The following is a 26,655-nucleotide window of genomic DNA, read 5'->3' on the forward strand; positions in this document are numbered from 1 at the left end:
ATCGTTGTGCTGAGTCTCACACTGAGCGGTGCACTTACAACATCGGTTAGCGAAACTCTGCTTTGCGCTGTGAATGTGCGCCCGATCCGGAATGTTGTGTTCGGTTTAGTGTGTATTTGTTTCCAGTTCTACACCCATGGAGCGACATGTTGGTGTGTACTGATAACACACGAAATCGCCGGCGAATCATTGCCGTTCGCCAAATGCCGGAACGACACCACTGGACCAGTCGACCATCCGCTACGTAACGGGAGTGATCCGCAAAAATTTGTGCTGACAGTTGTTGCGATACGTGTGTACGGAACGCGGACAACATGAAGAAGGTGCTGGTCGTCGTTTCGGGACTGGTGATAGCGATCGGTGAGTAAATGCGTTTATTATTAATACAGTGCGAATAACGATTAGTGGTGAGGTGTAAAAAAGTGTAAAGTTTGAACAAAACTTCGGCGAGAACGTGTCTATCATGCATTTGACTGACTGTCCAAGTGATGTTTCAGATAGTAGCCCCAAGAATGGTGGTTGTACAATCAACGAAGAACCAAATTATAAACAAAAACCCCCATTCCAAGGACGTTCGAAGATCAAACCGGCCAGAAATTTATTGGCGTAGTGCTTCTTTTCAACAAGTTTCAATGATTCCTACCATCATCATCATTGTTTTAAACATCCAATCCACGTAACATTTTGTTTCTTCTAATGATAATGGGTCAAAAAGTGGCGTAGCATGTTACGCACCATTATGTCTGGACACAGTATTATCTTAATGAACTCATTAGTATCACTCGATAGAATTAGCGAAGCGTTGCGAGCAAAATTGTTGTAATTTGATAATTTTAACAAAACATTAAATTGGGCAGGAGAATGTGAAAGTGACTAATATATTAACTTTTTTAGTGGATTATTTTCTATATCGTTTAATATTTGTAGAACGCTTAGTAACTTTGTTGAAGGAGCCTTCATAAATCGCAAAAGTGACTTACTCTGTAAAATAATTTGTTAAACAAGTTTCTTAATTTATTCTAAATTGTTGTAACGAAATGCAATGCTTGCAATATCTTCAGAGTGCCTTCAGGGTTTTTAGGGGTTTGTTTTATCTACTTCTGCAAAAAAAAATACCCTTTGTCCTTTTGATATTATTGATATTAAATTATCATTCTGCTAACATAGTTAACATCGTTCTATCTTATTACCCATCTTATTGACCACATTGGTGGACTTGTCTTCCTGTCTTGATTGTTCTTAGGTTTGTAACGAGCTTTAACATATATTTAGCGTTGTGACAACACTTCGTACACACGAAAGTTAAAGCAACGTCATCACGACGTGTTGACACGGTCCGTTTCGTTTTACATTTACCCCTTAACCTGTGAAGATGTAACGCCGCTTCGTTGAGGGTTGCGTATCCGTACTGTTTAATTCCACATTTAACTTTGCCCATCCGGATGGCCACTAGCATCCGATTCGCTTAGGCTCCCCACACTAAAGAACAAATCGATGCATGACTGTTTCGATTCGGAAGAGAAACAGCGATCGATGCGGTTTGCATTACTCACAACCACCCTGATGCACGGTACAAAATGGTGTTGGATGTGAGGGGGCTGGTTGCGATCGATCGTCGCGTTTAGTTGATCGTTGCACTTCACTCTGCACGGTTGGCAACGTGCAGCGCTTCGGAAGTGTGCTCAGTGCGTTCGGTTCTTCGGCTCGCAACTCGCTTACCCCAGTGCGAACGCGCGTGTTTGTATACAAACAACATTTGCATAATTATTCTCCACCTCTTTTAGTGGCGTCCGGTGCAAACATTCAATTACAATGCGTTTTTCGTCTTTACCAACGGAAGTTTGTGCGAATAATTAACAGCTTGAACGGTGCGGTGATTGTGCAGCTTCTGAGGAAGTCTTGTGACTAGCAAGAGTATCTTGTGGTTTTTCGACACGTTTGAGTTGAGAAAAGCATTATTTGCGTGCGACCCAACCCACCCACGCGAGTACTCGAAGGACAATTGTGCTGTGTGTTGTAGCTGACGTAAATCAATAGCCAAAAAATGACGACGGATTAGTGGTCACCGCTGAGGATGAGCTTTTTTTTTGGCTTGATCGGATTCGGAATCACCCGCTCTTGGGCACTCATCCCAAAACGATCGATTGATTCGAATACAAACACAACAATAACGTGTTCAATATTTACATCGCGCATCAGCAAGTAATGCTGACGGAGCTTTGCATTTTTCGCCGTACTACTGGATTTAAAGCTACGTTTGTGTATTAACGGACGGGGCTTGTTCATGGCTCATCGCAGTCAAAATGTTTTGTTTACATGGCTTTGACATGAATTCGATGTTTGTGCGGTTAAATATGTAATTTCCTAAGCATGGTACACAATGATTAAACCATCTTGAAAGTGTGCGGCTTGTTTGTAGTGGCCTACAAAAGTGTCTGATGATTCTGATGATTCAGAACATTTACCAGCGGATTGTAAATCAAACTAATGATAGTTGGACAAGTCGACAAACGGCATCTCGCTCGCGCTCTCGTACAATATTGAATCACGTTGCTGAAGTGTTCGCACTTTTATTATATCTATTTTGTTGTCTCATTCTTAAGCACATCCTTTACTCAACAATCTGAAGTTTTATATAAAAATACTAGAAAAAAACACCTTGAATAAGCCTTATTTTAAGTGTTTGAATCTTTTCTGAACATTATTTCTGGTGCTGTGTATCTCTTTAGTTTTTAAACTCTACAGTTTTATAACGTCCTGTGGAATGTAAATTTTGCTACTATCTTTTCAACCACTCTTCGATTCATTGTCTACAACAAGAAGAAGCTTCTTATAAGTTTCTTTATATTCCGTACTCGTCCCAAATGAAGCTTATGAAACTTCGTTTCTCAAATATTTACCCTTCGAGAGAAGAAACGTTTCATCGGCAAACATTTTTCACAACCATGTTCAATTACTTCCTCCGTAAAGTTTGTGGTCGAGTTTTCGGTCTGTTACAACATTCTCCAGGTTTGGTTTTTTTTTTTCGCTACGTTACTAAGCGTTACCGTTCGCACCCTTCCCCCCCCCAAGCAACAATAAAAGTGCAACTGGTTCTTGCTCACTGCACCAATTACCCGAACGGAGCACCGACTTTTTCCAGTTGAAGAGAAGGGGGAGAGAGCAGAAATATGGACGAACATTTTTTCCACCAGAACTAGGCACACAAACACACACACACACACCAGAGAAGGGGCAGAAATAGAAGCAAACCCAAAGAAATAATGCATCAATCTGGTTGGCCGCGCATGTTCGATCGATGTGCTGCCATAGCCATCGCGGTAGAAGCATACCGGAGCATAAACGGTGGCCAGTTTGGCCATCACGGACGGTTCGGTTTGGCCGGTTTTTTATAGCCACTGCCCTCAAACGGACCGGTGCTGTTGGTCAACCCGTTTGGCCATGGTAGGTCTGGTAGTGGTGGAAGACGAAGGAAGCTTCTGGTCGAATGGCTAGCAAAGAACGGATCTCCCTATCAGGCCCTAGCCACACCAGCTGGTAGCTAAAAATTTCGAAAGTGGCTTTTCTTGCCATCATTTTGACCAAACCGCCGTTTGACCGCATACGGGAGGCGAATGGAATGTCACTCAACCGCTCCTGAATGGTGGAAATTGCACCGCGTCTAGGCTGGCGCGACTAATGATGACCCTAAAGGTTCTTCGCAGGGTCTGAACGATGTGTTGTGCCAGTAACTGTAACGACGACTATCGCGTATGTCAATCAATCTGACTGACGATAAAATACCGACAGAAACAGAACAACTCCTGGACTGTTGGAAAATCGGAAAGACCTCCGTGTGGTCTACTTGCAAACAACTGCAAAGAATTTCCTGCACCTTCAAAACATTGAGACTCCGGACAACAAATCACCGCCTGATGTGAAAATTTATTCCACGCGCTTAGTTCCTTCCCGGCACGCATAACTTGGACGACACATGAACGAAATAAAATTGCCAATTTGATCGCTCGGCAGCGGTACCACGGCATGGCAAAATGCCACCGACAGCAGCGACGCATTTGAATAATTCATTGCACCTGTCGTCAGCCCACCGGATTGCTGCTTACCCTTGACTACAAAGGTACAACCGCCGAACGGTCGATGGAGGGGAGTAGCTTTCCTGTAATAGATAGCGGTAGACACTGCTCCCGCAGGGCATATCGCTGCTAGGGGCTATCGGAGCAGGAAGTTTAGAAAAACGATACATGCAAAACGACACCCTGGCGAGTCATCGACTGGCGGGGTAAGGTGGTCTTGCCTTAACGGTGAAACGATGGATTACTCCGGAGGAGCACAAAAACATCCATAGACACCCAGGCAAGGTCACCATGGTGGTGACGTCCGAGTTGATGAGAAAAGCTCCGACTGACGAGCAGCCCACTGATTGCCTTCCGAGTCGATGAGCTTTCCACGGTCATAAATTTACTGGCCAACGTTTATCTGCTGCGATTTATCTGATTTTATATGTACACGAAGTTTCATCTCTGTAGGTTCACTGCCCAGAGTACCTCCTCAACCAGTACCAGCTGGTAGTGGGGAACGCATTACTTGGAGAAAACGATCGAGCTATAAACGTTCACACGTCTCGTCAGCCAGGAGAGTGATCATTTAGTACCGATGTGTACTGATTAACTTTCAAACAGTGTCGACTTCCTGGTGTGACCAGTTTTATGTTGTTTGACATAAGGTTTAGCCGTACCTGGACATCCTGATGCTTGAATTCTTTTACAAACGGCCAATAGCTGTGAAATTTTCTTCAGTATTTCATCAGCAAATGAATCAGAAATGCCAAAAGATTATCACAAAATTATTGATTTCACACTTCCAGGAGTGAAATAAGCTCGATATAGTGAGTAGATTCCTTCACACAGTGGTGGTCAGTGCATAAAGGCCACTGTATACTTTGCGATAATGTAACATGTTTAGATCTAAAGTAAAAAAAATATCTCGATTTGTGCATTTTATTGTAATTTGGAGATGTCATTTTAGGGGCGGCCCGGTGGCATGATGGTAGCGGCGACGGTCTTCACACGAACGGACCGGACCAAAATCCCATCCGGATCCCCAATCCCCCGTACCCAGGACTTGACTGAATCGCAGAAAGCCAAAAATGGCAAACCTCTCTTGAGGTTGTTGTGCCAATGAAGAAGAAGAAGAAGGAGATGTCATTGATGTTTTTTTTGTGACTTAGTTAATTTATCCATTGAAAAGTCTGCAGTTTTGCTTCTGTCTTGTATGTTTAGGGTATATAAATATCGCCTAACGCTTTGATTGTCTGGTTATGCATTCTTGAGGTATCTGCAAAACAAAATATTGGAGAACTTTAATTGCCAATGCAGAAACATTCTCTTGACGTATGATTTGAACCTTTTTTGACGTTGGTAACTTTCCTTCGGATCGCAGTAGCATCTATTATCCAATGAATTGGACCCACCCCGTTCCATGACATACTATGATTCCAAATTTTTATTTAAATATATTGTTCTTCCTTCTTAAACTTCTTCTTTTTCCATCTAATACGAACTAGTTCAATCGTTTTAAATTATTTTTAAATTTCATTATTGGAGTTGCATTATTTCAATGGCAACCACTGTATGTAGCGTGTGCTGTTTGTTAAATAATTACTTATGAATATTCAGTCCCATTCCGCAGTATTATCGAAAGTCCTTGTATTCTAATGTCTCATTTCGATCATGCTTTATCACATCCAAAACCATCTGCCCGCCGTAGATTAGATAACCAAAATACCCGTCAATGACAACGCAGCATAAACCACTCGGTGGGTATTTTTTGCCGCTTAATGTTTTCTATTCCACGCTCATAAAACTTGAAGTGGAAGTTGCATAGATTGGATTTGATGCGTAAAAAACTGTGGCCCTTTGGAAGTGCATCGCGATATGGAGCCATCCCGGCACCCCCCACGTGGGGGACACATTGATTCATCAAAAGACAAACGCGCTGCTAATGACACGCTGTGGAATGGCATTCATTCTAGCATGGCATAATGCTCTCCCTCTGCCTACACCACACGGCGAGCGAAAAAAAAACACACACACACAGAACGAACTCACGATCGTGGTTCTATGCACAGCGCGTTTTCATGCTCTATCCAACTGGACAAACAAAACTCTCGCATATATCTGTTCAGCTGTTCTGTGTGTCTGTGTGTGAGGGGGTTGTTTTTGCGCCCACTGCTTTCGGGGTGGGAAAAAGCATCAAGCAATTCTCAAGGGTTTCCAGTTTTTCTCCAACACGCGAATCCGAACCGTCCGATGCGTTGCGTACTACTGACGACGGTGCCGCTGGTGCCACGCGCGCCGCTACGCAACATGTCTCTCATGTGTCTCAGTTCACTGTAAGCGATCACACCGAACGGTTGTGTGCCCGTTGCCCCTCTCGGATCGGTTAGCCTTCCAAGCGCATTTGGTGGCGCACGTTTCTGTGGGTTTTCTCCTCCACTCGGTGGTGGTTCTTGCGAGGTTCTGCCGTACCGTCAGCTGTTACGCAATCGATGTACCCATCCGCGTGTGTGGTGGTCGCGTGGACCACACCGTACATTGAACTGTGACGGAATGCTGACTCCGTTTGAAGGCCATCGGTTGTTTTTGATGAGCCAATCCGGTGGTGTTGCGGTAAAGGCGCTAAACATCGACACTCCCCACAGCACCTTTCTAGGGTCAACCCAATTTGGGACCTTAGCAAATTAACCACCAGCTTGTGCGCCAATAGTGTAGCTCCCCGTTGTACGTGTGTTTGCGTTTGCAACCCCCTCAAAAAGACTACCCGTGCGTTACTACTCCGGGGCGAATAGTGTCGGTTCTAAAAATAAAGTCCGAAGGGGTGTGTGAGTGTGCGAGCGCCCTCAAGCAGGCACCTCGCACTAGTGGTGACTTTAAATTGTATCGTATTGCGAGCATGCGAGCGGCAGGAGTGAGTTTGCCGTGTGTGGTGTGTTTGTTGGAGTGTTTCGTGCGATAAGACTCGTCCCATTGCCTGCAAAATCGCCGTTCCGATTCCAATTCCGGCGAGGGTGTTGCGTTCTCTTCCGCGTTTAAGCGCGGGGCCCGTCGTGCATCCGTTCGATCCAGGTGTTGCGGTTGTCTGAGACTTAGCTTTACAAAATCGTGTCCATTTTATCATTTAGAAGGCGTCAGTGACCATCGATAGTGAAGTGAATAGCTTTGCAGCAGTGAGATATCGCTTCCGAGTCACCTGCTAACGACCGACCACCAACCAGCTCAACCATGAAGAGTCTCAAAAATCCAAGTAAGTCTCGACGCAGTGAAACAATAGCACGGAACAGATGTCTAACGGACGAGTGAACACGAAGAATCCCATTCGGAGGTCTAATTGTCGCCAGGCCAAAATGGAAAAAATAACAGTAAAACTTACTCAAGTTTTGCCCGCTGGCGCAGTGTGCAGCGTAGTGGCAACTTTCGCAATGTCTCTTACCGGTTTCGTCACTTTCACTTCTGTTGGGTTAACCGGTGGAATCACAATAATTCCGGATGCGGCCTTCTGTCACACGTTGTGCTTCGCAACGATCCGGTAAAACCGGTTCTCCAAAACGCAATCCGGCACCGGCAGGTTTCGGGGGTTCCTGTGCGGTAAACTTGAACTTGAGTAAATGACATAGCGTGATCTTGGCCACCACAAATATTCTTGTGACGTATTCTTTTGAAGATCTTCTGTTCGTCGGAGCTAACGAACAGAAATGTGATTTGTTGATGGAAGCTCTTATCGGAGATACACTTCCCTCTCCTTTAATTATTCTTTTTTAGTGTTGTGAGTAATTATCTAATACAGAGCTTGTCCAAGATAGGGACAACGTACGGGTGAAGGCGCCATCCATGCACTCTTCAGACCTGATTAAAGTTATCAAAATACCCCGGGTGACAAGCGACCAATCACGCTCTTCTAAAGTTGATAAACTACATTCACGGTCGGCGTGCAGTGTGTCTTCCGCGTAGCTCCCGTGTGGCACCAGCTTATGCCGCGGTTCAACCTTGCTCATGACCGTCGTCCGATGGAAATGGAGATTAGAAGCCTAGTAGAGACAACGACTACAATTAAGGCGTTACCGCGAGCCGCGCACTGAGGTCAACCCTTAAGAAGGGCAACAGTGTTTTTTTGCATACAGTGGCACGGCGGCTAAGCGTAATGATCACCTGCGGCTCGTGATGATGATTAGTCGTCACCTGTCCCTTGACCGGTAGCCATTATCGGCCCCGAGATGCCAGAGAGCTAATTAAATCCCTTGACTGTGGGTGTGTAGGGGGGGATTTTTTCTTCGCAAACCAACGTAGGCTGTGTTTGCTAAGAAGAACGATCATATCCAACACTGTTCACAGGCATTGGAGAAGCGATCGCCTAATGGGGAATCTGTTGCAAATGTTAATCATAGCATGCTGTGCGAGAACGCTTTGTTTCTATTCGATATGTTGAGTTTACTATATCAATTTACTTTCATGGACTGGACAAATGTTCTGAATGACGGGTGAAGGTTCTGAATAAATGACAATGCTCATCAATTGTGGCAATTGTCAGAACCCGATCAGACCCAATTAAACGACCTTCCCTTCCGTACACACTTGTGCATAATTCCTGCTCTCATATATATTTTCGCTTGATTTACTTACAGGAGTGTGGGTGGGCATGAAGCCAGTACGGGCCCATCTAGACACGGCCAAGTTTATGTTCTTCTATGGGTGAGTGTCACAGGATTGATTTACATTTGATCTAGTAACATACAAAAGAAAAGCGTACATTACTACCTACATCTTCATTTTGCAGACCAAAGTTCGAGGACCATGAGACGTACAGTTTGGAGAAAGCCGATGACGTCCTGCAGCACAGTCGGTTCGATAAGAACAAAAAGACGGTCATGTACTTCCACGGCTACATTGAATCGCCCGAGGTAGAGAGCGTACACGTTATTGCCGACGCGTACTTGAAGCGTGGCGATCACAACATTCTCATCCTCGACTGGGCACTGCTGGCGGACGGGAACTATCTGCTCGAAGCCGTCCCCAACTGCAAGAAGGTAAGCATCGGCAGTCATGCTAGTGTTTGTACAACCATCTAACACTTTGACCGGTTTCGCTTTAGCTTGGCAGTTATCTCGGTGCGGTTGTGCTGCGAATGATCAATGCCGGCTTGAATGTGGACAAGCTGCATCTGGTGGGCCATTCGCTCGGTGGTCAGCTGGCGGGATATATTGGACGCACCGTGATATCACAGTCGGACAAGCGCATCAAGCTTAACAGGTATTTTAATTCACCCGGAGTGTAACGTTGCACCGTCTCACACCACTGTTTCTTTGTGCCAAAGAATTTCGGCTCTCGATCCTGCCTTCCCACCGTTCTATCCGGGCATCTTCGCGACTGCTCTAAGCTCCAAGGATGCGGACTTTGTCGATGTCATTCATACCGATGCGTGGCTGTACGGTGCACCGGTTAGCACGGGTACAGCCGACTTCTGGCCCAACAATGGCAAAACACTCCAGCCCGGTTGTCCGAAACGAAACTACAAACTACTCACCGACAATGGTACGTTCTGTTTGCGGGTGGTTTTAGTACTGCTTGTGCCGAATGTTATGCTTATTTCGCTTTTAATCGCATGTTACTGTTTTGTTTTATATGTTTTTTATGTTCTTTTTGTTTGTTCTCTTTTTATTTGGTTCTTGTTCTCGGTTTTTTTGTTGTTATATGTCCTGCTTATATCCTGCCTGCCCTTTGCTACGAATGCTTCGATTGTACATGCATGGTTGCCTTGCCCCCCGGTATTCAACCCGCTCTTCTAACCTTCCTCACCTATTACCCTCCTCCAGCCAAAGCATTCCGGCAGAACTCGTCCGAAGGTTCTCATCCATTTTGTATTCTAGCGCAGTAGTAGTATTGAAGTTGTTTTTATTATCATTTTCATGTTGTTTGCGATTAATCAATATAGCGTTGTGGTGCGTTTGGCTCGTTTTCTAATAGCTTTATTTATTTTTCTCCACAAATAATACAGACTTGTGCAGTCACCGGCGGTCTTGGTGGTTCTGGGCAGAAAGTGTAGCGGAAAGCAATGTACAATCATTCCATTCGGTTAAATGTAAATCATGGGACGATTTCAAGGACGGAAAGGTTGACCGATCGGCTTCGATCGTCTACATGGGAATCGATTGCAGTTCCGAGTAAGTAAAAGCGCTGTCAATTACACAAAAATGCTCTTTAATAGATTAGCACTGATTAATTTCTTGCTTTGTACCATTCTAGTGCCAAAGGTGATTATTACCTGCAGACCAACGGTGCCCCACCATATTCCAAAGGCGTTTCCGGCTCGAAGTTTGAATAACATTTGCTTTCTAGTTTTCCATGTTTAGCATAAGCGTTCAAGTTACCCGTGTACAAAATGGTTTTTAGTAAAAACAAATACAAGCTATATGTAAGCATGTAATATTCGGTGTTGCTTTTTCTTTAATTTTGTTGATGAGAATGAAAACATAAAAATTCCAAAGGAAAACATAGGAAAAAAGACCATCAAGAACCACGTGCTTATTTTCATACACGAGATTGCATACCTTCAGGCGCTTAAGTTATGCAATTTTTATAGCACGCGAATTGAATTCTCACTATGGGTGAAAATGAGATACCATTTGCTAGTTTTTTGTTTTGTAAAGGAAAGAAAAAAATTGTTTTGTTAACATGTTTACAATAGATTAATTTATGCATATTAGTTTCTGCATATTTTCTTTAGTTGAATAATATTATTTGCCGATCGTTTTTGAAAAACAGTTTTGTTTGAGTTAAAGTTATTTTTCGATTAGTCCAATTTTAAACTTTTGTATTTTAAACGCCCATTTTCATGATTTTCCATGAGTTTAAATTCATATTTAATTTAATTTATAATACAATACATTTAATTAATTGCTAGCTACAATTTCACATCTAAATCAAGGATAACACTATTGGCTGTGACTGTTTCATATTTTGCTACAAATTCATCCACACTTCACCTCGGGAATGCATTCTTCATTACATTTTCCATGACACAATCTACACCACTGACACTCAGTGCCACAAACGCTTCCTTTTCCCATTGCGTCACTGTTGACACAAATACCGCTCCACAAACACATTCTGTAACGTTCGTTTTTCACCTTGCTCTACTGTCCTACTAAACTGCCCGGCCATTTTCAAATGCGTTACATCAATCCAAACGCCTTATAACACCTTATCGTGATCGGTTGGTCCAGACGACCAGCTTTTCGCTTTTTCCTTTGCTCCAGAAAGAAAACCAACGGTGGTGGACACATTCGGGGGTAACATTCACTTCCATTTCCCGGTCCGAAGGGAGGATGCCGCTGTAAGCGATCCGGTTTTCCTGGCTATCCCGTTTTAGTACGCCCCTAACCAACACTGGGCCAACACTGCAACAAGTACAATAACAAACGGCGCGGGTACGGGTTCCATTCTGACCGGTTTCTATTCGTTGATCTCGGCGGGGCAAGATTGCATGCTTTTTTATTAATCGAGCTACAGTCAGTCAGTGCAATGTTCCGTTCGGAGTCATTCCAAATTCCCTCCTGGAAGATTCTCTTCCGATCATAGGAGCGTTGCTACGCAACGGTAGAGTAAAAGCTCCATAATTCAACGCTTGATTCAATTACACAGAGAAGAAATGAGAAGTGTAAACACTTCCCAGCGCGTCATAAGCAGCTTTTAATTGAATCAGGAAGTGATCAGCAGTCGCGATTGTAAACAAAGTGAAACAAAACCCTCAGCGCTGGGAAGAAATGCATCCCCCAAACCCCTTCCAAACACAGACTTTTCTTTTGCTGCTTGCGCCTTTCGTACGAGAAAGGTGCGGTAAGGATGTTTCGTGAAGCCTACTCCCGTGATCGGAGTAAAAGCTCACACCAAGCGCTCGGGTGCTTGGCTTGAGTGTGGAAGCGTGGCTTTGGTTGAGCATCGGTGAGCATGCAACGCATCAGAAGAAAACGTGGAAACTCATTCCAGCCCATGCTCTCGACCAGTGCGGAACGGTTTTCTCGCTGTGGTGCGCGGTGTGGTGTGTGCATTCGTTTTTCTTCAATTACGTGAATGCGCGTGTGTGCTGAAAGGTGAACCCAAAGTGTACCGGAAATGGTTGCTAAACGAAGAATATAGAATTAATATTTAAAACCAACAAAAGTGTGCTTAATATGAGTGTGTAAAGTGAAAGAATAAGCAAACAACAGCGAGCGTAATAAAAACCACCACAAAGTGTAGAAGTTAAAAATATCGAAACACCCAGCACTTAGTGGAATTGATTTGCTAATCATCCACACTCGGATAATCATAGCTGGATTCAAACCGGTGCTATCCCGGTGTTCTACGTCAGTGTTGAATATTTCCGTTTGGTGAAAACAGTGGCCAATACCCATTTGCATAGAAGTGATTGTGAATTTTGGCCCAGCTCTGACCCAATCCACGCACTGTGCCGTCGTTCAGAATTCAGAATTCAGATGTAATTGTTCAACGGCAGTTTTCTGTTTCGGTTGTTTTTGGTGCTGTTATTGGTGGAGTGCCGGGAAAACGCATTCAAACGGCCACTGTTGTGGGCTAACGTAAAACCCACCCCCCCTCACCACATCCGAAACGAACGCGAACACCCATCATGAGATTATTATTCGGTGTGCTTACCGTTCTATCGGCGCTGGCAGGTAATTTGTGGCCTTTTTAAGCGCTCCGTTCTTAGTGCACCGTCGTGTCGGAGGATTTGCAAGTAAAAAGTGTGCTATTTGGGTGGTGTTTCTCACAAATCATTCACACTTGCCCCTAGCGTAATGATTCGTCCCACGCGCGCGCTGGGGTTTTAATGAGCAAACGATCAGTGCTCATTTTTCGTCACCATTCGTGTGCTTGTGTGCTAATTGCTTGGAGTAAAAAAATATAGCTTAAACACCTTCCGTCATCGTTTGTCCTTCGTTTGACACACTGTTCTTCTGTCTGCGTGCGCACACTTGCCGATGCTTGGCAGGGATGGGCGGCGCCATTTTTCAGGGTGGCGTACTGGATCTGAACTTCTTTCGCTGCATGTGGACGAAGAACTACGAGTGCCCGCACGAGGACATAAAGTTTTTCCTCTACACACCGTAAGTATTATGGTTGGAGATGGTCGAGTGGGATGATTTAGTGGGTTGATTTAGTAATGCACGTCATAACAACATGAGCCAACTATCTATTATTACTCTCTCCCTGGAAAAACCAATCTAAAGAGAATGTGTTCGGAATCGGTCATAAAAATAATAAGAACTGGTTTTTCCTCGGGATTTTTGGAGCACATCAAGTCCGCTAATTGTTTATAGCCTACCAACGATCTTCTCACTACTATCAAACCTATTTATTTATTGTTTTTCTCGTGCGGTTCCCTCCGTAAGTTTCACCCTTAAGAATAGGAAAACAAACAGTGGAAACACATGTAACGTACAATAAGTGTTGATTTATCTGCTAACAAATCGGGGGAAACACGCTACCACTGTTCAGCGGGCATTAGCGGAAGGACAATAAAACCCGTCCCAGTTCACTAGCCACCATGAAAAGCCCTCGCTAGCATGTTTACCACATTAAATATAAAGAAATTTAGCGAAAGAAGCTAAAGACGATCAGAGCTAGAAAGACCAGGGCACAATAAACAATAGTCATAAACAGAGCAACGCCCTTTTTGCTAACTGCAAAGGAAAGCAACACAAACAAAGTGACTTAAACCAACACACAGCTAATGATGAAACTGCAAGTGCAAGTTATTAATATGAATATCTGAACGTACTTCTTCCCACTCGTTAACCATCCATTATCATTAACGCTAAACTCCATCAGAAAGTTAAGCGTTTGTTAGACTAATTTCATCTTGCAGTGGTGTCAAGATGTCTTTTCACTGTGTTGTTGTTTAAATCAATAGTTTTAGCAACTTCCCTCATTGAAATTCCCTAATGTTGACCACATTTCCTTCATATACTTTAGCAGGGTGAGCGGTGCATACCAAGCAGTTTTACAAGTGGAAGTAGCTATTTATGATTCTTCTTAGATTCCATCGGGAAAACCGGATTGTAGACGCGAGTAGTTAAGAGAGGTCGGGAAGCTTGCATTCCCCACTTTGTTCCAAGCAAACCTTCATTGCGTATCGTGATATTTGACATATTTGCTAACCGGAACACCAAAAACGGGGTAGTTCCCGCTAACCAGATAGAATTGCACAACTGGTTGCACTTGGTCACTCGGTGCACCAATGCAACCCACCCACTCCCGAGCGGACCTGCACACCAGCAAAGGATAAGCGGGAACCCAACACCCCCCCCAGAGTTGCTCATTTATGGGTCACTGTGCTACTAAACCACTACGCCGGGACGCACGTAGAAAACGCACCTCCCCCAGGCAGTAGCTTTGATGGCGCGGAGGAAAGAATTTTATTGCCATCCCTTTAATGAGTGGTTCCCCTACATGCGAGTGCCCTTCAAAACTGGTTCCGTTTTCACTTTCTACTTCCTGCCGTCCTACCGTACCGAAGGACGCGGGCAACGATTCCTTGCGTGAACTCTTTACCCCGCGCGATCACGCACGATCGAGTGAGAGTGAAATTTCATTATCATTTGCCAAAGGGAAATGAGACCTTCTTCCCTGTGAGAGAGAGGGCCGAGCGGCTGGCTGGTTACACGTTAGATTAGCATCGGCTCGGTCAAGTGCGCCACACTTGATCGTTGTAGATCGATTAAGATAATGGCGTACGGTAATCAACATCCCCCCGGTGGTCGTTAAACATGACCATTCACGTGATGCTGACAGTATGCAGCCGACTGATGATGGTAAAAGTTGACAGTAAATCATGGATATGGAACAAGAATTAGTTGCACGGAGGTTTATGATATTGTTATTCTTTGAGAGTGTTTATTCAATTAGTCGGATAATTGTGACAATGATATCATGAAAGATACATAAAATATTATCTTCTTCAACCATTCCTTTGCCTCAGTTACCAACAAACTCCATCCAGATATGTTAAAGATTATTGACCTTTATTAGCTTTACTTCCGCTTGTTCTTGTATTTCTAAGCGAAAGAACAAGCCGAAAATTATTAGTTGAAATTCGAATAAGTTGCCTCAATTCTTGTGCATCCTTTATCTTTATTTCAAGCACAGTCCTGTTGTGATTTCTGTTTAATAAATTTAAATTATTATATTACGTCTCCAACAAAACCCTCCTTGATTTGTTTTTGCTTTCAACGAAGGAAATGTTGTCCAAAGAACAATATTCAAACATTGCTTAAATGCAAACCCTTAAGTACAATGAGTGTTTCGCCCATTCGAAAAGTAACACATCACGGTAAAGATTGACCGACGTCCCCGATCATGCACGGGGATCGTCTGCAAACATGTGTAATCATAAAACAATTAATCGAGCACAACTTGTACTCGTTTGCGAAACAGCTCAAACAACAGCAAACATTCCTGTTCGGCAAAGTTTCCTAACGAAGGTTGAACAGATTTTACGATCTTTAGTGGTGCGAAATTATGTGTAAATATATTCACTTCTATATCTGCTTGACTCCACCGTCCACCTACCACCAAATGTGGCACATCAAGGGCATATTGTTTGTCTTGGAAAGCATCTTTGCAGCATAATTCACCAGCCTGATACTTCCATCTTTCCGCAGCGAACCGTTTATCATCTCTCAAGTGGACCGTTTTAATAATCCTCATAATCATATGGTGGAGCACAGTGTAGGGCTTCTTTAATTTTCCTCTTCCCTTTTATGGCACTGTTCGGTCTTCTTCTCCAGCTGCTTGATTCTAGCCTCTGGAGAGGTAACTGTACCGACCAGTTAATGGATCAATTCTATATTCCACAGCAGGGCTGTCTGTTAATCATGGACCACTCTTACCAGCTGTTCTTTCCTTTTATTTCCAAATACCTTTTCATCGTCTGCATTATGACACAGAAGTCTTGGTCTACCGGAACTAAACTATCTGGTATGAAAAAAGGAATCAGCACGTGACATTTTCAGCTTTCAATTTCTTGCGAGGAATGAAGCCTGCAAATACCACAAAAATAAATAAAACACAACCTATATCACCTCTTTCACCTGGTGACATTAGTGTGGGAGATTGAAATTTTCCTGCAGAAACCGTTAACGAGACAATCTTTTCTTCAACAATTTCTTTTTTCCCAGGAGGAGATAAGTTTTGTTTACACATTTTCCACCCGATCGTGTCACAGAAGCTTCATAAAAAAAAAAAACACATCGGGACACCATTTATGGTTGTGTGCAGCATGAGCACGCGAATCGTGATCCTTCCCTGCGACATGTCATGCATTCGGTTGCATATGCCTACCGGCAAGGTTAGCACGATCGCGCCGATCAAACATCGAGCGATCAGGCGGAACAGAAAGTCTGCGCGGGAAGAAAGTCACCGTAGGATGGTTTGACGCGAAGCCCATGCTGAGTTGCGACAAAACGGTACGTTTTGCTTCGCTTGGGTTCGTTGCTTACCGGTGCATTGAAGTCACCAAATGGGGTCCCTTTGGCTTGTGTTTTTTTTTCTCCTCCCTAGCTCCATTCTTTCTCTCCGCACGAGATGCACCCGTTAGGGACTGCATTTAGGCTTCGCTAACGATGACATTTCTATGTTTGTGTGCTTGTCTCTTCCACGTGGAATATCTTCCCAAGGTTTTTTTTCCGTATTGTCGCTGTTTCGTGCAGTTTAAATCGCTTACGTTTTATCCCCCAGTTAGATGAAAGCAAAAGCGTTTACAACCGCTACCGACTGCATTCTGTATGAAATTCCTATCCATCAACACCATCCATCTAGCAAATGTGGCTTACATCATCATAATTAACCGGGAGCTTATCCGGGGGCAACAGATCTGTGCGACCTGTGGAAAAGTGAAAGTCAGAAGGAACGAACCGAGCGTCGATCGGTCGGTAGCAGGAAATTGGTGACACCTTGCTGTTGTTGCCAACACTGGAACACCCCTGAACTGATACGTTTTAAATTGAGTCATAACCATCGGTCTGGGAGCACACTTCATCACCTGATCTGCAACGCGTTCAATCTATCGATCCAGATACGGAGTTGGTAAATTATCCCTCCCCACTGTGGGTACATGCGCGGAATCAGCTGTGAGAAAATGTTTTGCGATCATAGCACATGAGTGTGGTTTTGTTTTATTGTGGTTACCTTCACGCCTCTCGACCGATTGCAACGGTGAGGAAGTCAGCGTATTCAGGTACTAGCTTTCGCCGGTAATGTGTAATTAATTAATTCTTCCTATCTTTCCCGGAGACAATTGCACAATACAAACGATGCCAGCCAGACCGATCAACTTCCTTCCTTTTGTGTGCGGGCCAGACGCGAAAATTGGACTCGTGCTGTGGCCGTCGTTAACAGGGACGGGTTTCTTTGTGTTGGATATTAATATTTATTTGCACACACCATCACACACCCGATGGCAGATCTTTAATAATAACGCAACTAAACGCTTGGTGGCACCACCGGTAGGCGAAAGCACACGATAATCCTCTAATAACAATTACAAGCGTCGTTCGTCGCGCTGATTGTCTGCAATCTTTTTTCCCCCCTGACTCGCTATGCGTGAAAAAAAACGGGTACAAAGCTTTTGTTTTCCACGCCCACTTCCGGTGGTACCGCCTGCACCCTGTCACTTCCGGCGGGAAGATGTTTTTCGATCGCGTGTCTGCACACGTTGCCCGCCTGTTTTTTTGCGCTTCTGTTCGTTCTCATTTACATACAGCCGGGGAGAAGGTTTGGTGACGTTTCTGCTCCATTGCGGTGGGTAATGATAATGCCATAAACGTTCCAACCGAAAACCCCTCTCGCACCGATTCCATCTTGTGCGGTACAATTTTCTTCACTTCGTTACACTTCCTGCTCGTGTCGATAAATCGCCCAAACACATGTTAATCGACTACTTTACTAAATTTTGCCTCATTTGCATTGCTTCTTTTTTGACTAATTCGATACCCTACAGCACCTTTCGGAAGGGCCGGATCATCGATATGAACGAACCAAAGTCCATCTTCAAGGTCGGCTTCAAAACGAACCAACAGACGGCGATAATCATCCACGGGTTCAATGGAACACAGACGAGCCGGCATATCATGTTCCTAAAAGATGGTATTTATTTATTAAATTATTTATTTAAAAAAATCCCTGTCGTTACCTTACACATAAAGAAACGCTTCAATCCACAGTGAAAAGCTTCACGCGCCATGTGAAGCGTTTCGGTGGAAGCTTTCGCGAGCTTTTACAAAGTTGGTTTATTTTTTCCTTCCACAGCCTACCTTTCGCGTAAGTTCAACGTTTTCGCAGTCGATTGGGAGGTGTTGTCACAGTATCCGTGCTATTTTTCTTCGCTATCGAACACAAAGCTGGTGGCCCAGTGTACCGCACAGGTATAACGCGTGAACAGCGCCTCATCAATCCTTCGCGTCACTGATTTCATGCGAAAATGCTTTGCTGTTTTGCAGCTTTATTCCTTTCTTACGTTCGCCGGCTGTACCAGCAAGCAGATCACATGCGTGGGCCATTCGCTCGGTGCCCACATTTGTGGGATGATGAGTAACCATCTGACGAAGAAGCAATACAAAATTATAGGTACCTTTACAAGCTCACTGCTATTGAAGGAGAGGAATTTAATATACATTTTTTTGTGGTGTCCTTTTTCCAGGTCTCGATCCCGCACGGCCATTGATTGAGAAGCACGCGTCGAAAAAGTTTCGCCTAACGCGAGAAGATGCACGCTCGGTACAGATAATACACACGAACGCCGGCCTGCTTGGGCAAAGCTCGTTTACCGGACGGGTGGACTTTTGCATCAACGGTGGACAGGTGCAGCCGTACTGTGAGGGTGACCGAATAAGTAGGAAGCTTTATTATACTTTCTCGAGAGGGAAAATGCCATTGAATAACAACAACAATCTGTTTTCTCGTCTCTCAGAACAAGCTCGATGTAGTCACTTTTTGAGCGTGTGCTATCTTGCCAACGCGATTCTAGCGGCCAGACCGATGCGAGCGTTCCGTTGTCCGTCCGGATGCGTGCCCGACAATCGGATACCCTTCGTGAAGTCGAACCGAGTGCGCATGAAATGGCTTACCGTCGGGCAGGACACACCGGGAAAGTATGATCATTCACTGGATTAATTAAACATTTATTTACTAAAATATTTACCAAAATTATAAAAAAATTGCTACTTTTATTTCAGCGTCACTGGAGGATACTGTGTGCATATGGAGCAAACCATGAACTGTCCGTTTAACTAATCGATTTGGGTGGAATTGAAGCAAACGCGACGACCTGTACAGTGAATGCGAGGTGCAGTGCAATTCTTGAGAAGAGAAGCATTTGGTTTTACAAATACCAGTATTAAACAAGGAACAGCCTAGGATTCAACAAAACAACTAACAACAAACATAGCTCGATTAGACCGTAAGCTTGCTTTATCGCTGTAAATACACACCAATTAATCGTAACGAAACGCTTCGTGTTTGAGTCGACCGAAATTAAGGACAAGTTGTGCTTTTTTCGAGCCCAAGAGCACATGCGTGAAGCACAAGATTTCACTCGCATGTAATCATAATTCGTTTTATCCGGAAGAAGGCGGAACTGTATCAATTTCAAACCCCCTTCATTGTTGTGTTCTACAACTTTGGTATTCAAATTCTGGGTCATGCATGCATTACTTTCGATGCAATTGAATTTGAGCTTTTTTATGTGTTTGTGTGTGTGTTAGTCTGCAAGTTTCCGCTTACCGTATGGAGAGACTTCAGTCGGGTGTTAAATATAGGCAACGAACCCTCGCTCAGCCAACGAGCCTCAAGAAACGTGCCTGGACTGGCAATAGCAATGACGACATCGGTGTGACATTTGCAGAAGCTTCCCTGGGTGCACTTTGTTTTTGTCCCTTCTGTAAAGAAGCCATCCCAATTACGCAACGTGTTAATTTGTGGCATTTCTAATGGGGCATTTTAAATTATTAGCAAACCCAAGCTTTACACCTCCATTGTTCGCTTGCAGATGGATGTTGTAATGTTAAGATGAAATTTATGGCTTTCTTCCATGTGGTGTCACACATTTAACCTTATTTAGGCTGTAAATGAGGGACAAGCACAAGGAGAACAAAATGTGCAACGTATGATTCATAAGATATTATGAAAATTAGAAGTTTGATATAATGGCGAATTAAATTATAAATTTTAATGAAAAGGATAAAGAGATATCTGTATAGAATAGATCTCGGGTCTTTGTTAGAACGATTTGAACACATCGCCATTGACATGCCGATCAATAATTACAAACGCTCTTGACACTTCCCCTTTGAGTTTTCGCTTGCTTCTCATCATTTTCCACCACCCAAACTGTCAACCGCTCGTTATCGTTCTAATGAATTTATCAACCAACCACAATTATCTGCCATTTTACAGCCTCCAACCCTACCAGACGCGTCGTGAGCAATATGTTGCATCTAACGGTTTAAACCGCCTCAAAAAAAAATACGCACACACAAAGCATCGTGGTTTGTGTGAACTCAAATGCACGATGGCACGATGAACGCTTCGGCACCGCTCATGGCTCATGGCCGCGTGTGCAGACCCGTCACGGGCAGGGCGTTATGGCACGCCGACAGGATGAGCGGGCAGGAGGCGAGTTGAAACCTAGCAGACCGGCCCGCGACCGACTTTGGTAGGCTGCAGCGGTGGCTTGGTAGCGTTTGTGCAGACCGACGGTTGGTTAGTCGCTTGCTAGGGCTTGGATTGTCCAGCCGAAAACGCTGATAGACACGCTGCTATAGTGGTCAGTTGGTAGTCCGTGGCCAGTGGTACAAGGGGAGTGTGTGTGTGTGTGTGGCTACAGAATGGTGCTGCTAGTGAAGATCATCCTCAGCTCGATGCTGATCAGCGGCGGTGTAATGATTTGTAAGTGGTCTCCACCTTTTGAGTCATTGAGTCAGAATTCCATACCATCATCCAGGAAAGCGGGAGGATGCATTGTAGTGAGTAACTGGTAGGAAGTCTTACGTGCAGAGATCTACCCCAAGAACGCCATCGAGTGTGTATGTGTTTTATTTGTGGGTGACTTCAATTCATCGAGCGACGAACCCCTTTTGTGGGGGGTTTTTGCATGGAAAATTCATTATCTCTTTTTCGTGTTGCAAGCAATTAAAAATCCATTACTTGACATAAAACTGTTCTACAAAGTTTAAATTGAATCAGCCTAGTGTCGTGTCGTTCCTCCGGAGATGATCACTTCAACTCCGACCAAGCATCTCCCTATGGAGACAACAATGGCAGCGTGTTAATTAACACAAAACGCACAACAAGTACAGAACAAGAACCAAACAATAGAAAACCAACGACACGAATCATATCGCTTCTGTGTGTGTGTGTTATTGTGCGTGCACCACTATGTGCACAATTGCATGTGAGGAAGTCGATCACTTTCACGGTTCACGGTTACTAGCCGAAGTCGTAATGTACGCACTATCCACACAGTAGCCACAGTAGGCGCCACATGCCGGTGCATTTTTGCCAATAACGTTTCCATGGATACTAATTTTCCTCTTTTTCGTCACTATCTTACCACTACTATCGCGCTGCCTACTAAAAAGAACAACCCCTTTAGTTTCGTTTTCCATATCAATACTCGCATGCAGGGGTTTGTGTGTGTTTTTGTGTGGCGTTGCATTTTCCGATTTTTTCTAATCAAACACACTTGACGAACGCACTAGCTATTCTATCTCTTCTTTATCATCTTGTCACCTTTGGATTGGCACAATGATGATTCGAACTGTTTTAGAACACAACTTACCAATGCTGACACCTCTTCGCTCTCTGTTACTCTTTCTGCTTTCTAATGCCGTAATTTCGAAAAAAAACTGTCGCAAGCTCACCTCATTGTTTTGGAGTACATTTCCATGTGTTCTTTGTTCGTAATGCTCATTAATACTCATCACAATCATGATAGATGCACCATTTTCTCGTCTCACCTTCGCACCATCCAGCACCGCACGCTGTCGTTATCATTCGATTCACCAAACTGTGAAAGCATATGATTCGATCTGGTTTTATACGTCTTACGGTTTTTCGTGGTGGAAAACAAACACTTAAATCCTACCCCCAACAACACACTTCCCCACGGCAAAATAAACAAACAAACCCCAAAAAAAAAAAACAATTCGCAAAAAAAACCAACCGCAAGACCAATTTATAGACGCCCAGGCACAGCATCTACTGGCGCAGGCCCTCTATCTGGGCGATCCGGACTCGTTCAACTCGACGCGGGAGGATTGCGTGTGGAAGCGGGGCAACGGGCAGGACGTCTGTCCGGATGAGGACATCAGCATCTATCTCTACACGTCCGGCATCGTGAAGGATAAGTTTAAGGTAAGTCTGCAAATCCTTCTTCAGCAAGCTTTTCCAACATCTCTTCAAGGTGTTGGACAAAAATTCATCAAAACCATACGGTAGCTTATCCTTTTACGGTGTGTGTGTGTGTGGTGATAAATCTTGTAAAGGTACCGGCAAAACATCTATTCTATAAGGAGGGCACCACTTGCGAGCCTTTCCAAACGATGAGGGCACGAGACTCGTTTTTGAACGTCAAGGTTGCCTTAACTAACGGCCTCAGCCACTCTCAAGCACTCTCATACACGTGTCGAAGGAATGAGGGTGGCTGTGGGGCGAAGGGGAGAGGAGTGGAGCTCAAGTGAACACCATGCACTTGTTTGCAGACTGCAAATGCATTTTCGTACAACCAACCTCCACCGCCACCACCGACCCAACCCCTCCTAATGTCCGGTTTGGGCAGTGAATTCACGCAATCCGTTTGATACACGATGTTAATAACTGGTTTGATTCGCTGTTTTTTTCCTTCTTCTCCACTTCGGCCCCAAGCCGCTTGCAATGAAAGAAGCTATAAAATGCGCAAGCTGCTTCAATTGCGGGCAGCGGAAGGAGACTGCTCATGTGCAGCCATCCAGTACCAGTCCGCGAACCGGCGATTCGGCCACCGCGAACATAACCTTCTTTTGCCCCAGCATAGCCGAGCCCTATGGCTCGCGGAATCGGATTCGCTCTTTTGTCGGATTAGTGGCACGTGCGAGAGACTCGAGGGGGTCGGGAAGCCACACGTTACGCCATCGCTGCACGAGGAAAAGGGGTGTGCTTTTTGAAGTTCATTATCGACGCATTCCAGCACGATCCCTTTTCCGGTTTTTTTTTTATGTTAGGTACAAGAAAATGGACCCATGAAAATCGGTAAATTGGCGGATGGATTAGAGATTAGCCAGCGATACTTTATTGCTATAAATTGCTTAATCTAAGATTGAGTGGATATATAGTCTTTGGTATTACCTCAGTCAGTAAAATAACAATACAGAAAGCTTGTTAGCTACGCAGAATCATACGTCTGCAGGTACACTAATATTTGGATTTGGATTGTTTTATAGAAGTTATTGCATGATTGGGTTCATAATTGCATTCGAGCAAAGAATTTCGCCATAGAAACCTGATAACTGGTGTAACAGAGATCACCATTCATTTATACACTATTTTGAACTTGAATCTGTTTCATTTTGACTTTATACATTATATGTAATACAGCTATAAAACAGTCCGGAAAAAGATTTACTGGACTTATGTGTATCAGGATAAAGGGTAGTCAGCGTTTACGTTTGGGACATTCGATATACTGGACAAAGCACAGAGACACTAGATCTTTACCTATGTATTCCTGATTGATCTTAACGCTGAGTGTTAGAAATTTATGTTATTTCAATACGTTTGTGAGACGTAATTTTACTAAATATTCGAAATTTCCTAACAAACACTTGAAATTTAAATGACGGTGATAAAGACAGCTAGGTGAAAAATACAATTCGGACACTTGCACAATCGGCCAGTTCTTGACATAGATCCCGGCAAGGGTACTTTCCAATTGGCCGTGGTCACCTACCAATTAGAACGTACACCATTCCATCGCCGACACGCAACAACGGCAAACCACACGCGGATAGAAAACACCGCCAAAACTGTCTTTGTCGTCGGCTGTTCCGTCCGGTTTTAGTGACGGTGCCAATAATAGGACCGTGCACTGCAAGTGCCATGCGAGTGAACCGTACACTGCGGACATTTCTCGTATGGCCCACACTAAGAAACCGTACCTGCCACACCGGAAACACCCGCCACGGAGATCGGAGAAGGAGGAGCGACTCGTGAATGAATCAGCCGGCAACGTGTTGGGCATACATAAGAGCGCGCGACGCGCACATAAGTCGCGATTTGTCTACCGGTCCATCGATGGAACGGTGTCAAATTGGGAACAAGGAGGGGTACGGGTTGTGGGGAGCAGTTATTAATATGCATTCGCCACCACCACGTTCCACCTGCTGCCCATTGCCATCATCGCTCGGGATCGGATCGACGTGTGGTTCAACAGTTTATTAACCTCAATTATTGAACCACAACGATGCCGTCAAAAATGCTTGTTTAGTTTTGTTTTGCATATCAAGTTACCAAAACCACCACCACCACCAGACAACATCCGTGGCCTATTGGCCCTGATCAATGTCAGGCACAGGTTGTATTGCGGTTGGCACGCATATTACACCGTGCTTTGGGGTACAAACGCATCGTTATCAATCGTTCCTCTGACATAGTTCTAGTTCTCTGTTGCCGGTAGACTCCACAAGGCCATATATCTCGCACACCTCCCCTATCTCGGTGTGCTGTGCAAGAGAGCTGCTAACGCTTTTTTTTCCCTTCCATTTCCACCACAGTTCGACCATCGGCTTCGGGATTGGTTGAACAACACCGAATGGGACCATGCGAAGGAGAACATCATTCTGATACACGGGTACGCCGGCGGTGATGATACGCTACCGATTGCGGTTCTGCGAGATGGTAAGCACTGGAGCCTTTGTCTACTCCAACGAAACGAAAACTAAACCCACCGTGGTCGTGCTTTTTCCATTTCGTCTCCAGCATACGTTAACCACGGAGGATACAATGTGTTCCTCGTCGACTGGGGAGCCCTCTGTCAGCCGCCGTGCTATGTCGCAGCCGTCTACAACATACGTCCGGTGGCGACCTGCCTGGCACAGAGCTTGATGCAGTTGCGAGACTTGGGACTGCCGGTGGAAAAGACAACCTGCGTCGGCCATTCGCTAGGTGCGCACATCTGCGGTTTGATGTCGAATTATCTCAACTTCCGAATGGAGCGTATTATAGGTAACAGGCAGCTTAACGTTAAGTCCTCCAATGATCACTATTTACTTAAATCGTTGTTGTATTCCTGTTTTAGCGCTAGATCCTGCGAGACCACTCATCAAACCGGGTGGCGTCAATCGGCTCGATCAGGGAGACGCCAAGTACGTGCAGGTCATCCACACGAATGCTGGCCATTACGGTGAGGGAGGTCGTGTAGGACATATCGATTTCTGTGTAAACGGTGGCAGACGGCAACCGTACTGTGGGAACAGCACAAGTAACTATAACAGAACCATCTCGCCTCTAGAATGCCATCGATAACTCACTTCAACACGGTTTTTTCTTTCCAGACATTAACTTATGCAGTCACATTTGGGCTATTTGCTATATGGCACAGTCACTGTACGAAGGACACGAACCAATGGCGGAACCGTGCAGTCGCCGATGTCCTTCCAATGCGGTGCTATCGGGCATCCGACAGGGACGAAGACGGTTCGGTTATGCGATGGGTTACGCCATACCGATGGGCTTGAAAACACCGCCAAAGTAAGAGTACATCAGTAATCTTGAAACTAAAAATGGTTTTATGGCTAAAATAATACTGGAGCTACCAAGGGTTTTAGGCGTCACTTTATAAATAATTCCACTTCGGAAGGAATTCGCGATATTTAGAAGTCATGCACCAACAAAAGTAGAACAAAAGTAGAAGTGTACTATACAAGGTGGCAGAGTTCTAGTTTCCAGTAATTTCTAATCTTAAATATACGACAGCTAAGGTTAGACGAGAGCTTCATGAAGATTATAAGCTGCTGAGCAGATTCAAATAGAAACATCTGAGGCATTCGTGTCAATCTCCACAGCATATCCAATTACCCACTTTGTTTGAAATACCTCTTCGACATGTCAAGGCCACTGATTATGTCCTATTAAACTTTACAACCGCACTGTATCGTAGCACGACACTAAATATGTCTGCAGGTACTCATGACAAACCCATGTAGCCATAGCGACCACAAAAGGTTAAGGATCGCACCAGCCAGAACCACATCTTCCACCTTAACTGCAGCTCGTTAAGTCTGAATTAACCTCTCGCACCGCCATATTCTTATTCTCAATTGCAGTGCCGCCGGCTCGTACTGCATCAAAGACAATAATCCACCCTTCTGTCCATCGCATCCCAAGATGCCCGGAGATCAACGGTGTTGCATATGAAGAGGCAAACGATAGTACCACAACTTTACGCGGGAGATCATCCATCCAGTCCACACCAGTAGACAGTCAGAACAATCATCCTAGCTCTTAAGTTCCATCTCGTCACAAAGATTTCCAGTGTGTAAGACTAATTACCATCATAACCGTTTTTATCACCTCG

The 26,655-nt window shown here is 44.5% G+C and overlaps 3 protein-coding genes across 3 annotated transcripts; all 3 read left to right on the forward strand.

Annotated features, from left to right (window-relative positions):
* The first annotated feature begins 314 nt into the window (after nucleotides 1-314).
* On the forward strand, nucleotides 315-10,374 carry LOC128716303 (phospholipase A1). Its single transcript, XM_053811224.1, has 7 exons — nucleotides 315-360; nucleotides 8,678-8,744; nucleotides 8,830-9,079; nucleotides 9,145-9,302; nucleotides 9,367-9,584; nucleotides 10,048-10,213; nucleotides 10,296-10,374. The coding sequence occupies exons 1-7, from the start codon at nucleotides 315-317 to the stop codon at nucleotides 10,372-10,374; spliced, it is 984 nt and encodes a 327-aa protein (XP_053667199.1).
* Nucleotides 10,375-12,678: 2,304 nt separating this feature from the next.
* Nucleotides 12,679-19,340, forward strand: LOC128715137 (phospholipase A1 member A-like). Its single transcript, XM_053810018.1, has 8 exons — nucleotides 12,679-12,724; nucleotides 13,042-13,156; nucleotides 18,049-18,194; nucleotides 18,357-18,472; nucleotides 18,548-18,674; nucleotides 18,748-18,939; nucleotides 19,018-19,198; nucleotides 19,283-19,340. The coding sequence occupies exons 1-8, from the start codon at nucleotides 12,679-12,681 to the stop codon at nucleotides 19,338-19,340; spliced, it is 981 nt and encodes a 326-aa protein (XP_053665993.1).
* A 1,592-nt stretch (nucleotides 19,341-20,932) lies between these two features.
* Nucleotides 20,933-26,495, forward strand: LOC128715136 (phospholipase A1-like). The gene is made up of 7 exons (XM_053810016.1): nucleotides 20,933-20,993; nucleotides 22,288-22,460; nucleotides 24,854-24,977; nucleotides 25,059-25,304; nucleotides 25,378-25,560; nucleotides 25,634-25,829; nucleotides 26,405-26,495. Exons 1-7 carry the CDS (start codon nucleotides 20,933-20,935, stop codon nucleotides 26,493-26,495), a joined length of 1,074 nt encoding a protein of 357 aa, XP_053665991.1.
* The last annotated feature ends 160 nt before the right edge of the window (nucleotides 26,496-26,655 follow it).

Source organism: Anopheles marshallii, chromosome 3 (genome assembly GCF_943734725.1).
Source record: "Anopheles marshallii chromosome 3, idAnoMarsDA_429_01, whole genome shotgun sequence".
NCBI lineage: Eukaryota > Metazoa > Arthropoda > Insecta > Diptera > Culicidae > Anopheles > Anopheles marshallii.

Excerpts from the sequence above, each read along its gene's own strand:
- LOC128716303 (XM_053811224.1), top strand. The coding sequence starts at position 315 with ATGAAGAAGGTGCTGGTCGTCGTTTCGGGACTGGTGATAGCGATCG. Across the intron at positions 361-8,677 it reads GGGACTGGTGATAGCGATCG|GAGTGTGGGTGGGCATGAAG; the intron begins GTGAGTAAATGC and ends ATTTACTTACAG. Across the intron at positions 9,585-10,047 it reads CAAACTACTCACCGACAATG|ACTTGTGCAGTCACCGGCGG; the intron begins GTACGTTCTGTT and ends CAAATAATACAG.
- LOC128715137 (XM_053810018.1), top strand. The coding sequence starts at position 12,679 with ATGAGATTATTATTCGGTGTGCTTACCGTTCTATCGGCGCTGGCAG. Across the intron at positions 18,195-18,356 it reads TATCATGTTCCTAAAAGATG|CCTACCTTTCGCGTAAGTTC; the intron begins GTATTTATTTAT and ends TTCCTTCCACAG. Across the intron at positions 18,675-18,747 it reads GAAGCAATACAAAATTATAG|GTCTCGATCCCGCACGGCCA; the intron begins GTACCTTTACAA and ends TCCTTTTTCCAG.
- LOC128715136 (XM_053810016.1), top strand. The coding sequence starts at position 20,933 with ATGGTGCTGCTAGTGAAGATCATCCTCAGCTCGATGCTGATCAGCGGC. Across the intron at positions 25,561-25,633 it reads GTACTGTGGGAACAGCACAA|ACATTAACTTATGCAGTCAC; the intron begins GTAACTATAACA and ends TTTTCTTTCCAG. Across the intron at positions 25,830-26,404 it reads GGCTTGAAAACACCGCCAAA|TGCCGCCGGCTCGTACTGCA; the intron begins GTAAGAGTACAT and ends TCTCAATTGCAG.